Source organism: Gracilinanus agilis, chromosome 3, assembly GCF_016433145.1.
Source record: "Gracilinanus agilis isolate LMUSP501 chromosome 3, AgileGrace, whole genome shotgun sequence".
NCBI classification, from domain to species: Eukaryota; Metazoa; Chordata; class Mammalia; order Didelphimorphia; family Didelphidae; genus Gracilinanus; species Gracilinanus agilis.
In genome coordinates, this window is record NC_058132.1 from 266,860,037 (window position 1) to 266,874,001 (window position 13,965).

The 13,965-nt window shown below is 34.7% G+C and overlaps 1 protein-coding gene across 4 annotated transcripts in view; it reads left to right on the forward strand.

Moving 5' to 3' along the window:
• The window catches only part of WDSUB1 (WD repeat, sterile alpha motif and U-box domain containing 1), an 80,258-nt gene that overhangs the window by 36,396 nt on the left and 29,897 nt on the right, over positions 1-13,965 (forward strand). For 2 of the 4 annotated variants that reach the window (XM_044669848.1, XM_044669849.1), the window contains exons 6-8: positions 10,342-10,382; positions 10,479-10,585; positions 11,211-11,390. In XM_044669848.1, coding sequence (XP_044525783.1) covers positions 10,342-10,382; positions 10,479-10,585; positions 11,211-11,390 — 328 coding nt within the window. The remainder of the gene's footprint in view (positions 1-10,341; positions 10,383-10,478; positions 10,586-11,210; positions 11,391-13,965) is intronic. The other 2 variants (XM_044669850.1, XM_044669851.1) reach the window with 1 other exon arrangement.

Below are 13,965 nucleotides of genomic sequence, written 5' to 3' on the forward strand. Positions count from 1 at the left end.
AGGTTGTTCTCCTTTAAACCTAGTTTACCTAAGATGACAAATTTATTCAGTCCTTTTTCTGTGTTAGTATGTATTCTTAAATACTTTACTACTTCAGATTTTCAGAGACTTATGATTTTGCCGTTTTCAGTAAATCTTCTATTGGCATAATATTGACCTTTCCAGAGCTTAGTAGACCATCTTCATGAGTGGCTATGAACCTGATATGATAGCAGTTTAACACTTAGTGGCCAAGTTCCTGGTGTTAAGCTTCTTTAAATTTCACCCCTCTGGTCTAGTTGTCAAATGATTTTCCCACAAATCTGATCATCTCCTAACCCTACTCATTAAACTCTAAAGCCTTTCTCTTAACGGCAGAATAAAATATAAATTCACTTTTCACCATTTAAGCAAAGTAAATTAGTTACCATAAGTTTAACCAGTGTTAATTAATTGCCACAAGAAATATCAAAGAATCCAGAAAACACCTTAGTCAGCAAACCTCTAACTTGCCAGAAAGATATGGTTGCCAAAACAACACCAGGTTAGAATATGAATTCAATTGTAAAATCTGATGAAGAAGGATAATTGATGATTATGAGCATTATAGTCTCATAAAGCAGAGAAGAAGTAGAAAGTAAAACCAGTCTAAGAAAACTAGGAACATATCTAATTGAGCAAAGTCATCCAAAAGAAATTCAGAATTTTAAAAAAAGAAAGAATTTTTAACAGAATAAAAAGGGAACATAATTATAAAACATATTTTAACAACCTGTTTTCTCCATGAAAGAGTGTGGAGATACCACACTTAGACCACAACATCATAGTCCTAGATGTACTTATGGAGAAGGTAAAAATGGTGCTAAAGAGAACAAAGAAGGGGGAAAGTAGCTGGGGTTGATGAAGTATGTATAGAAATCTTTACTATAATTGATAGAGTTGTGAGGACAGTAAGGGACTGGTATGGTAAATCTTAATAAGGAGGAGATGCCAAAGCCAGGGGGAAAATTTCAAACCTTTTCAGTACTTCAAAAGGTGATGAAGAAAAACATCAATGCCTCCCAACCTACTGCCTATTATCCTAGCTATCACAAAGTCTTTGAGGGTTACCAATCCTTTAATTAAGAGCATCTTCAATGAGAGTATTAGAAGGGATGCTAGCATGCTTTTACAAGCAATATTTATTAATAGATCACATTTCTGTTGTTTCACAGTCAGCTAAAAGATGTAAAGAATATAAATCCCATTGTACTCATTATTTATTCAAAGAAACTTTTGCGTTGATAGACCAAATTGCTGGTTTATATCATCCTTCCATACATTTAAGATACTTTGGAAGATAAAACAAAAATAACTCCATGCTATGATTTGTTCTGATAATAAACATCAAGAGAACCATAGCACATGGAGAAAGATGTGTATTTGCATCTGTGATGGAGGAGATGAATCTCTGAGGCAAGGTTGAGGAGATATTGCCTATAAATGAAGAACTTCCTACTTACACATGAAATAGAACTGACTACTTCTGAGGATATTTCAGAGCCTCCTGGAAGAGCTTTGTAATCTCAAAGGAGTTTGAACTTATCCTCACAGAAAAGAACAAGGAGAAGAATAACTGTTGTCCAAATTTCTCCTTGCTTTCATATGGGCACTATCAAGTTTGACAGACAGTAGGTAGAGATGGGTCAGACAGTACAGATGAACAGTGAGTTGGTCCCAGAATCAAACAGGAGTCCATTGGATTGTTTTCAAGAAATTGCAGTTCTTTTCCTTACTACAGACTTTCCATAAGAACAAGAGTCCATCTTTTCAATACTAACATACTCCCAACTGTTGCTATATGGCAGCAAAAGAAGTACAACTGCATTTGAGAACTAAAAATGAGCACACATTTTTAAGGCCTAATGAATTCTCTCCCCCCTTTTCTTCCCTCCCTTTTTTGACCTCCCCACTCCCCTGCTCCCCTTGGTTTATCCCTTCTGACTTTCTAAGTAGGGTTAGATAGAGTTTTATATCCTAATGGATAAAACTACTCTTCCCTATCAGGGTTAATTACACTGAGAGTAAGGTTTAAATATTACCTCTTAATGCTTTCTTCCTCTCCTTCTTATAACAGTATTCATCCCCACCCCTTCCCATGCCCTCTTTGTGTGTAATAGAATATCCAATTTTTCTTATTCATTCAAGTTTCTCTTGGTGTCCTCTACTATTCACCCCCCTCTTTTCCACCCCCATATCATCTTAGACCATTTAGTCCTCCAACCTCTTATGAATAATTCTTCTAATTACTATAATAGTGGATACTATAGTAGTGAATGGAGTTCACTACAGAGAATTACATATAACATTTCTCCACATAGGAATACAAATAATTAGATCTTATTGAAGCCCTTAAAGAGGCAAATTTTAAAAATAAGAGTTTTCTTTCTTTCCCCTCTGTTTCTTATTTACCTTTTCATGTTTCTCTTGATTTTTGTGGTTGGATATCGAATTTTCCATTTAGTCCTGGTCTTTTCTGTGCAAATACTTGGAAATCTTCTATCTTGTTGAATGCCCAAACTTTCCCCTGGAAGTATATAGTCAGTTTTGATAGGAAAGTGATCCTTGGTTGTAGACCCAGTTCTCTTGCCTTTCTGAATATCATATTCCAAGCCTTGCAGTCTATTAGTGTGGAGGCTGCCAGATCCTGTGTGATCCTGATTGGTGCTCCTCGATATCTGAATTGCCTCTTTCTGGCTTGTAAAATTTTTTCTTTAACTTGGAAGCTCTTGAATTTGGCTATTATATTCCTGGCGGTTGTCTTTTCAGGGTCTAGTGTAGAGGGTGATCTATGGATCATTTCAATGTCTATATTACCCTCTTGTTGTAGAACTTCAGGACAGTTTTGCTGAATAATTTCTTTTAGTATGGAGTCCAAATTTCTATTAATTTCTGCTTTTTCAGGGAGGCCAATGATTCTCAAATTGTCTCTTCTAGACCTGTTTTCTTGATCTGTCAATTTTTCTCATTGAGATATTTCATGTTTCTTTCTATTTTATCAGTCTTTTGACTTTGCTTTATTTGCTCTTGCTGTCTTGATAGATCATTAGCTTGTAATTGCTCAATTCTAGCCTTTAGAGACTGGTTTTCCTTTTCAATCTGGTCATTTCTGGTCTTCAATTTACTTGCCTCACTTTCCAATTGTGAAATTCTGCCTTTTAAACTTATTTTCTTGCCAGATTTTGGTTTCCAATTTGCTTACCATATCATTTGATTTTGGGGCATCTTTCTCCAATTGGGAGTTTCTGTCTTCTAACCTGTTAATTTTCTTTTGAGCTATTTCCCACTTCTCTCGCCCAAATCTCTTCCATATTTCTCTTGATCTCAGATTTGAACTCTTCAAGAGCTTGTGACCAGTTTTCATTATTTTGGGAAGGTTTGGATATGATTATTTGTTTGTTCTCCTCTGCTGTTTGCTCTGTTGTCTGTGTTTTATCTGTGTAAAAGTTGTCAAGTGTTACAGATTTCTTCTCGTTGCTCTTTCTCTTTTGGGGTTCCTGTGGATGGCTTGCCATTTTTAGCCCAGCACCCTTTCAGGTTTATCCTCACACCCAGATACTGTCTGCGCTCTCTAGCCTCCTGAGGTCTCAGGGCTAGTTGTTCTCAGGGTCAAGCCTCCTGGTGGTCCCCTTGCTTGTTCCTCTGTCTGAAGCAACTTTAACAGTCTCAGGGAGCTGCTTCCACAGTCGTGCACCCCTCTGCCCGGGGTCCCAGCCAAGGTCCACGTCTACACCTGCGCTCAGGGTCTGTGTTCAAAGTCCACATGTTCTTTATAACAAAAGACTCTGACAGGGGTCTAATTACTCAAATATACAAGGAGTTAAATCAATTGTATAAAAAATCAAGCCATTCCCCAATTGATAAATGGGCAAGGGACGTGAATAGGCAATTTTCAGATAAAGAAATCAAAAGTATCAATAAGCACATGAGAAAGTGTTCTAAATCTGTAGTAATTAGAGAAATGCAAATCAAAACAACTCTGAGATATTACCTCACACCTAGCAGATTGGCTAAAATGATAGAAGGGGAGAGTAATGAATGTTGGAGAGGATTAGGCAAAATTGGGACATTAATGCATTGCTGGTGGAGTTGTGAACTGATCCAACAATTCTGGAAATCAATTTGGAACTATGTTCAAAGGGCTATAAAAGAATGCCTGCCCTTTGATCCAGCCATAGCATTGTTGGGTTTATACCCCAAAGAGATCATAGATAAACAGACTTGCACAAAAATATTTATAGCCGTGCTTTTTGTGGTGGCAAAAAAAACTGGAAAATGAGGGTATACCCTTTAATTGGGGAATGGCTGAACAAATTGTGGTATATGCTGGTGATGGAATACTATTGTGCTCAAAGGAATAATAAACTGGAGGAATTCCATGTGAACTGGAAAGACCTCCAGGAATTGATGCAGAGTGAAAGGAGTAGAGCCAGAACGTTGTACACAGAGACCAATACACTGTGGTAAAATAGAATGTAATGGACTTCTGTACTAGCAGCAATGCAATGACCCAGGACAATTCTGAGGGACTTATGGAAAAGAACTCTGTCCACATTCAGAGGAAGAACTGCAGGAGTGGAAACACAGAAGAAGGACAACTGCTTGAACTCATGGGTTGAGGCTGACGTGATTGGGGATGTAGACTCAAAGCTATCACACCAATGCAACTATCAACAGTTTGGAAGTGGGTCATGATCAATGACACATGTTAAAATCAGTGGAAATGTGCATTGGCTATGGTGGGGCGGTAATTGGGGGGGAGTGTGAAGGGGAGGGTAGGAGCATGAATCATGTAACCATGTTAACTTTTCTAAAAAAATTATTAATCAGTCAAAAAAAATAAATGTTCATCATATTAAAAAAAAGAGCACACAGAGAGGACAATGGGGGAACAAGCTATAGTGTAAGTAGCAAAGAACTCTGAAGAACAATATTAAAAAATATTAAAGAACTATGTGGAAGAAAAAGAAGATGGAGAGAGGGAACCACTGGTATTCTTAGAATATCAGGAGTCAGTTAAGTCCTCACCTTGTTGAATGGGCTAATCGTGATGAATCTTGGAGAGTACATGAAAGAGTCACTAAGCATGAATGGACATGGATGAGTTGTTCTGCATTTTTGGTTGTTAATGTTGTTAAGATCATCAGTATGCTGTTGTACTGAGTTTGGCATTTAAAGGCCCTTACAACCTAACCCCTTGCTATCCTTCAGCCCTTACAGTACTCTCTTTTATGCAAAGTGCTAAAAGCCACATTGGCCCTAGTGCCCTCACAGACAGCAATCCATCTTCAGTTTCAGTGCCTTTACTTACTCAGCCCCATGCCAGGAATATACGCTTTCCTCACCTTTACCTCTTAGCCCCCCTCATATCCTTCCTGGCTTTGCACAGTGGCTTCCTTTTGTATGAAGCCTTTCCACATTCTTTCAGCTGCTCATGGCTTACCCCTAAAACTATCTTATATTTGTTCTATGTGTGTCTACACAACAATAATAGTAGTGATAATAATAGTATATGTTGTTTTCCTTTGATAAATTGTTAAGGCCCTCAAGAGTGGAGGCAGTTCTGCTTTTGTCTTTATATCCCCATATCGTCATTGTCCCTGGCACATAACAGATTCTCAGATTTTTAATTTATAAAACAATCTTGTTGCTAGAGTTATACTTAAAGTCTTTTTTTTTTTAATTTTGATACAACCTTTCAAAATTTGCATTCTACTGGCATAGCCTTTGAGAACTCAGGGTCACCTCTGCCCTAGAGTAAAGCATCAAAGTAGAACTCTTTCCTTCACATGCATGCAACATAGTAATTTGAGGTCATTCTTTTAAATATTTTAATATATTTTTCAAACCCTTACCTTCTTTCTTAGAATCAGTACTAAGTATTGTTTCCAAGGTAGAAGAGCAGTATAGGCTAGACAATTGAGATTAAGTGATTTGTCCAGGGTCACACAGCTAGGAAGAGTCTGTGGCCAGATTTAAACCCAGGAATCCCATCTCCAGTCCTTATGTTCTATCCTCTGAGACACCTAGCTGCCCCTAATATATACATATGTTTACATATATGTATATATACACATATATATACATACATGCACACATTTATTTATTTATTTGTTTGTTTATTTATTTGTTTTAGATTTGGCAAGACAGTCTGATTAGGGAAAAAAACACTGAGTTATATAATTCAGAAGACCTGGGGTAACACTCTATTTTTGCTATTTGTGTGACCTTGGGAAATTACTTTACCTTTCAGGGCCTTGGTTTATTCATATGTAAAATGGGACATAGGTGGACTGCATTATTCTTATGATATTATGTAGCTCTAATTCAGTGTTTCATAGGAAAATGGAGATTTAAGAAACTGCAATTCAAGGAGTAACTTAAAGCATTTTATAATATTCAGATATAGGTAATTCAAGTCTTAGATAAGGATAAAGAGATCATGTACTTTCCAGTAATAGAAAACACTTTTACACAACAGTGTGAAGTTTTCCCTACTAATATACTTTGTGTTATGTATAATTGCTGAATTATAAAGCTCAGACATAGTAAGAATATCATAACCATCTTTTTTTTATCTTAATTTTATTTGGGAATTAGAATCATAAAGATAACTGAAACTCATGGATGAGGAATCCAGTATGGCTGGGTCATTTCCTATTGCTAATGACAATAGGCAAGATTGGATTAGAAAGATAGGTCTAGAGTACAGAAAGATGATAAGTGCTGGGCTCAGTTCACTAAGCTAAATGGAAGGGATTTGTGCATCTTGAAGCAGAGGAATGATTTAATGAAAAAAGGTGTTTTAGACAATCACTCTGGTGCAATTATCAATATGGAAATAGATCTTGATCAATGATACATGTAAAACCCAGGGGAACTGCACCTTAGCTACAAGGGGGCGGGGGTGGGGTAGGGGAGAAGAACATGAATCATGTAACCATGGGGAAATATCCAAAATTAATTAATTAAATAAAAATTTTCAATTAAAAAATAAAAGTGCTGGAGAAAACGCTAAGAAAGCAGATTAAATTTTTTAAAAAAGGAAATAAAAAGGTGCTTTAGGAAAAGAAATGTGGAGATCATGTTGATATTGTTCAGTAGCTTTTCAGTCGTGCCCAATTCTTCATGAGCCCATTTGGGAGGTGAGGAAACTGAGACCAACAGAGTTAAGTGACATTCTCAGAGTCACACAGCTGGTGAAACCAGATTCAAACTCTGGAAGATGAGTTATCCTAACTCCTGGCCCAGCACTCTTTCCACAAAGATTGTGGGATCATAAATTTAGAGCAGGAAAATACTTGAAATGCAGTCAAGTCCAACAGTAAGCTTACTGTGCAGCACAGTATGTGATACAGAAGGAATAAGATAGAGCACCTGGTCCTCAAATAATGTCAGTAGAGATTTCGTTCTCCCAGGAGCAAAGGATTACAATCAACTTTAAATTATCTTTGGTTACAGAGAAAATCAATCTTTTGAACATGGTTGGTCCAAGGTGTGTAGTATGTGATTTGGATTAGAATGGAAAAGTACTAAAATGTCTTTAGGGCTGCATGGAGGTACTAATGATCTAGAGAACATTCAAAAATGTAGGAGAGATCACAATGCAAATTCCCACACATCCTCTCTCATTTTTACACCATGCAGTGGCTTCATCTATTCTCTTTTCCTAAATTCAGATTTCATTTTTTTTAAAAACTCCCTTTGACACTGTTTTCTTCTTCAAGCAATCTTTCTTTTCTCTCTCCTAAGCTTTTCTGCCAAACTTTTTTTAAATATACTTTTTAAAATTCTTATTTATTTTTTTAGAATATTTTTCCATGGTTACATGATTCATTTTCTCTCCTGTTCCCTCCCCCCTCCCAGAGCTGACAAGCAGTTCCACTGGTATCTCTTATTACTCAAAAAGTTTTTCTGTATTATTCATATTTGTAATTGAGTAATATTTTAAAAACCACATCCCCAAATCATATAGCCATATAACAGTGATAAATCATAGTTTTTCTTTTGCATTTCTACTTCCATAGTTCTTTCTCTAGATGTGGATAACATTCTTTTTCATAAGTTCTATGGGATTGTTCTTGATTGTTGCATTTCTATTAGTACTGCTAAACTTTTTAAAAGAATACATAGTGTGTAGTCTGCACCCATACTTGATTACTGATTTGATTGATACTTAACTGCTTTTAATCTGTCTTCCTTCACCACCACTATACTGAAACACCACCATCTGTGTTCTTTCTTCAGTATTTAACTGTCAATAATGCTCTCCTTGATGACATTTTACCCACCCTTGATTTTTATATTATTCCATTCTCATGTTTTTTCACTAATTTCTCTAGCCACACTTTCTATGTTCTCTTTATTGACTACTTATCCTGCTTTTTATATATGGTATATCTGCTGGAATTGCTCTTGTCTGTTTTCTCACATATATTTTCTTCTTTAGTATTCCTGAATGCATTCATTTTCTATAGCTTCAATTGCAAATTTTTTTAGATTACTCCCAGACTGACCTCATCCCCCAGTTTCAGTCTGACATTTCAGTTGTTGACTGAATATTTTCAGCTTACCATCAGTATCTCAAACTCAGCATGCCTTAAATGCTGCTCCTCTCAAAAACCTGCCTTTTTTCCCTAAACTTATTTCTTTTATGCCACCATATTTCATTCACCCTGCTCAAAACCTTAGAGTCAGACTTAACTATTCCCTCTTTCTCATTTCTTATATCCAGTCAGTTGATGAATTCTATTGATTCTGCCTCTACAATATCTTTATATTCCTTTCCTTCTTCCATTTTCACTGCAAATATCTCTTAGGTGCTTATTGCGTATCTCCTAGACTTGGGGTATCAAATTCAAATAGAAACAGGGGTCACTAAATTGTATATAATAATCCCTGTGGATGGATATATATTGACTTAGAAAACCTCATCTTGACTTTATCTGTTTTATCACATTTTTTATTTATTTTGTTAAGTATTTTCCAATTATATTTTAATGTAGTTTGAGCCTAACTTGGGAGTGTTGTGTGCCACATATTTGATACTTCTATCATAGACCATGGTAATAACAATAACTAAAACTTACATAGCATTTTAATGTTTACAAAACGTTCTCACAGCAATCCAGAGGGAGGGAGATAGGGTATTATTAAATATACTTTATAAATGAAGAAACTGAGGCTCAAAAGAGGTTGGTATTTGTCTAAAGTATTACAACTACTTGTCAGAACTCAGCAAATTGAACTCATTGATCCAACTAGATATTCTCTTGCCATCTCCTTTCTTATTTTTTTAGGTTTCACTTCCCTGATGATTAGTTTTATTCCCTTTTTTCCTATTCTGAAAGGCCTTCTCAGACTAAAAAACAGAATCAAAACAGGAAGTTAGTACTGCCGTCATTGTCTAATCTGTTAACAACAATGATTTGTACTTTCTTTAATGTACTTCTTGGCTCCAGCCTAGCATATACCACCAGTGCCATCTTTTTCTTTGTCCTGATCTTTAATTACTAACCTTTCTAATTATGAAATTTACCATTCTTACAGGGCCATGCTACTTATTAAATTGTTTTTCAGTTGCCTGTCCTTGTTCTGAAGTCTCCTAAATGGTTTTTGTTTTTAATCATTGTGGTATAGTAGAAAGAGTCCTTTGCCTGGGATCTTAAGAGATATATATGACTTTAAATCTGGTCTATATAATAACATTAGCTTGTAACCATCAACTCATATTGCCATTGTTGTGTTGGAATATGAAATTTAGATGCAAATAACTCATATTAGGGATATACGGAGACATAAAATCAAAGGGTCCCATGGGTGTTGGTGGTCATTAAACATAAATAATGATGATGATACTCTCTAACATTCATATAGTCCTTACTACATGCTAGGCACTTATAACAATAAGTGCTTTACAATTATTATCTCATTTGATCCTCACAACAACCTGAATGGTTGTTGATATTTTTCCCATTTTACAGATGAGGAAATAGGCAAAAGATTAAATGACTAGCCCAGAGTCACACAGCTTATAAATGTCAGAAGCTAAATTTGAACTCAGGGCTTCTTAACTCCAGGCTCAGTGCTCCATCCACTCTGTTACCTAAATGCCTTAGAAATGTTGATTTTAAAAGCATATACAGACAGCTCACAAATTTTATAATATTTTGTTAATTTTTCTTAATTATTATTAATGTCAATGATAGATACCATATAGAACATAGACATAATCTGTGTCCAGTAGACTTATATTTGGGAATATATACAACAAATTTCCTTTTGCCTATACAAAGGAATTTTTTTTCATTTTCCATTTTTCAGAATACTGGGAACATTCTTCACACTTTGACGCAACATACCAGGTGTGGTCTTAATAACACTTTTTGTAAATATTATTCAAGAAAAATTCTTATTTAGAAAAATATAATATTAAATTCCTAGTTCTTTTTCTTTTCTAGGTATGTTACAACCTGTGCCTTTGCACCCAATATTCTTTTACTTGCTACTGGGTCGATGGACAAAACAGTGAACATCTGGCAATTTGAACTGAAAGCACATTGTCAAGGTTAGTAGGGATATTATCTGTAACCTTTCAGCATTTAGTTTGAGCATACAGTAAATCTTGTGACAAGTTGTTTAAATTGCTTTTTCTTAACATAAAGCAGGAAACACAGATATATTATAATTTTAAAAATCTTTTCAGAGAGGTCAGTATTAATAACTAAAGAACATTAAAAGTATAGGAAAATGCCATTGTAACTGATTGAAGTGTATGTGTGTTTGTGTGTATACTCTCACAATCCCTATATCTATAATTTTGTAGAATTCTCTGCTAAAGAATAAAGTATATTTAGAAGTAATATGTTTTCTGGACATCATTTTGGCCCCTCCAGGAAGCAGGAATGACTAGCTTAGCTTATATCCCCTTTTTTTGTCAGTGATGCTAATAAATAACAGGGCAAATAAAGCACCTTTGTTCAATCTTAAAATAGAAGAGAAAAATCTATGCGTCAGATGAAAAAAGGAAACTACTGGGGAAAATGTTTAATTTTGAATCTTCTGGAAGGGTGACAAATAATAGAATGACAGATTAAAGACATTCATCACTGTGAAATAAATGAAAAAAATTTTTAAGGAAATGCATTTTAAATTACACATATTTAATTTTTTTTTTCATGTAGTTTCTCAAGCAGATAAGCCAGAACATGAACCAAAGCAATTTATTGAAACTTGGTCAGAGGAAGAAGTTTCATCATGGCTTTGTGCACAAGGTCTAGAAGACCTTGTTAATATTTTCAAGATGAACAACATTGATGGCAAAGAACTATTGAATCTTACAAAAGAAAGTCTGACTGATGACTTAAAAATTGGTAAGATTTATAAAAGAGACAGTTTTACTTAAGAAAAGATGATTTATAAGTACCTCTTGGAATGTTGTATTCAATTATATCAAAGTGTTTTTCTATAGATATTCTAACATACTACTATTTTGTTTACTTAAAAAATCGCTTGTTGCTTACATGTTTAAATTTATAATAACATAATTAAGAACTAACTAAAATTACAAATAAGAAAGAATACATGAGCCAAATTATGGCACAATCTCTAAGCAATGTAATTGGCATATAATGGAAAAAAACAATTTAATGAATCTATACATTACTCTTTTTTTTAAAAACCCTTACCTACTGGCTTAGAATAGAATATTAAATATTTGTTCCAAGGCAGAAGAATGGTAAGGGCTAGGCAATTAGAGTTAAGTGACTGGCCCAGTGTCACACATCTAGAAAGTGTTCAAGGCCAGAATTGAACTCAGGTCTTCCTAGCTCCAAGCCTGTCTCTGTATCCACTGAACCATCTAGTTGCCTTTCCATACATTAGTTTCAAGATAGACTCACTCTATTAAGGACACCTTTCCCTGTCCCTAGTCAGACTAGGCTTGGATAGGCCAAACTGGAAAAATCTTAGTTGCTTAAAGATTGTTAGCCCTGACTACAAGACAATGTATCACATAAGCACCCACCATCTGCAATACTTGTGTTTTAAATTGTTTTTCCACTTGTGGAGAATGATCAATAATATACACATGTATAAGACAATTGGCTTTTATAATCTTGGAAGTATAACCTATTGATGCAAGAAAGACCAAAACTATATAACCTTTACCTGATAATGCTTGAATCAGATGTTTTAACATGTTCAGTTCAGTTACTTATGGTATACTTATTACAGTAGAACTTTGATTAATCAGAATTCCTAGGCAGGAAGGCACTCTGATTAACCAGAAACTTCTGTTTTTGAAAATCTTTCCAGAGTGTAATAGTATAATTCCTTGTCTTATTAATTAGGAAATTGTGAATGTAACTAAATATCTGGTAATTGAGAATCTAATTCATTTTTAATAATATATGTATATGTAATGAAGAAATATTAACCTGAATTTTGTTATCAGATTCTGTAGTTCTTTAAACAAATGACCACTTTTTGGGATGATGTAAATTAGGACTAAAGCTTTAGGTCAGGGTTGTACTCTATGGCTTCTGAGGTCCCTTCTAAACTTAGGGCTTTTTATTTTATAATATAAATGTTCAAAGTATCAGTGATTTGGGCTGACACCAGTACATACATTGAAAGTTGGCTTTTTGACTAAATCTGTACCTTAGTTTATTATTTGCCTTTCCCTCCTGAAAGTAGAGTATATATTTTAGTTAGTTGAGGAATCTAATTATGTGAATCCTGAACTAAGAGTTTTATTGTACTGTATCAAGTCTTTAATGTTACTGTATAAATAAAATTATTTTGCCGGAAAAAGTAACCATTTCCAGTTTGTAAGAAACAGTTACAAATATAACAATAAAAATCTATAATAAAAAAATTTGACACATCCTACCCTTTAACAGAAAAAAAAGAAGTTCTGATGAAAATAATTTTTTAAAGCCAAGAGATCACCATTCTGGTTTTAAAAAAAGACAAGTCTCTGATCTGACACATTTTAATAATATCATTTGAAAGTACAATGAATTGGATTTTGCCACTATCAGGTGTAAGCAAAAAATTGAGCAGTATCTGATTAATACCTTGACTTTGTGATTGTCTCATTGAAGAAAATTACAGTAGGTGATATTTTGTCGGAAGATGTTTCAGTAAATATATCACTGTTCGTTTGTTATCAAAGCTTAGGAATTTAGCATACTCAGCAGATTTAACACAGTAAATTACTAAGTTAAGTAAAATAAGGATATTTATTATCCTACAATATTTTAGAAATCTGGCAAAGTTCATAAGTATCTAAACTTTAATCTTCCACAGGTGCTATTTTAAGCTGTAGTGAAATTCTTTTAGAGCTTGAGTTTTCAGAAAACTAAATAAGACACTGCAGGAAAATGTACTAATGGGGTCTAAGATTGTGTCTAAGCAGTGAAAAAAATGCGCTGCACAGCAAAATGTGATAATGAGGAATATGCTAATGAGATTTCACTTTATAATCCTCAGATGCAGAACTATTTTACATTTTTCCTTTGTGGCAGAACAGATAAAACAGCCTTTGCATCAATGTGACTATATTTGAATTCCATTTAATACTCTTCATCTGAAGAAAGCTTATTAATTGTGCTCCAAAGAAGAATGCACTGGACTGTTAAAAACCAGACTAGCATATCTGTTGTGCTTGACACTTAAAATAGAGTATTTTTAAATGAGTTGTTAGATTTTTATTTGAAAGAGAACTTTGTAGGTTCTCTATTAGGGAGCTGCTGCTAAGTTATATACCTGTTGGAAAGAATGCTTTTAGCAGAGCAGAGGCATTGATTTTGAGGTAATGCTTTTCTTGCAAGAGAAAAGGCATTACTTCAGAGTGAACAGCTAGACACTGCCTCGCACTGGAGGCCTTTGCTAAATTAGAAGTGGGACAATTTCTCATTATGCCTATCTCTTCGAATATTGTAG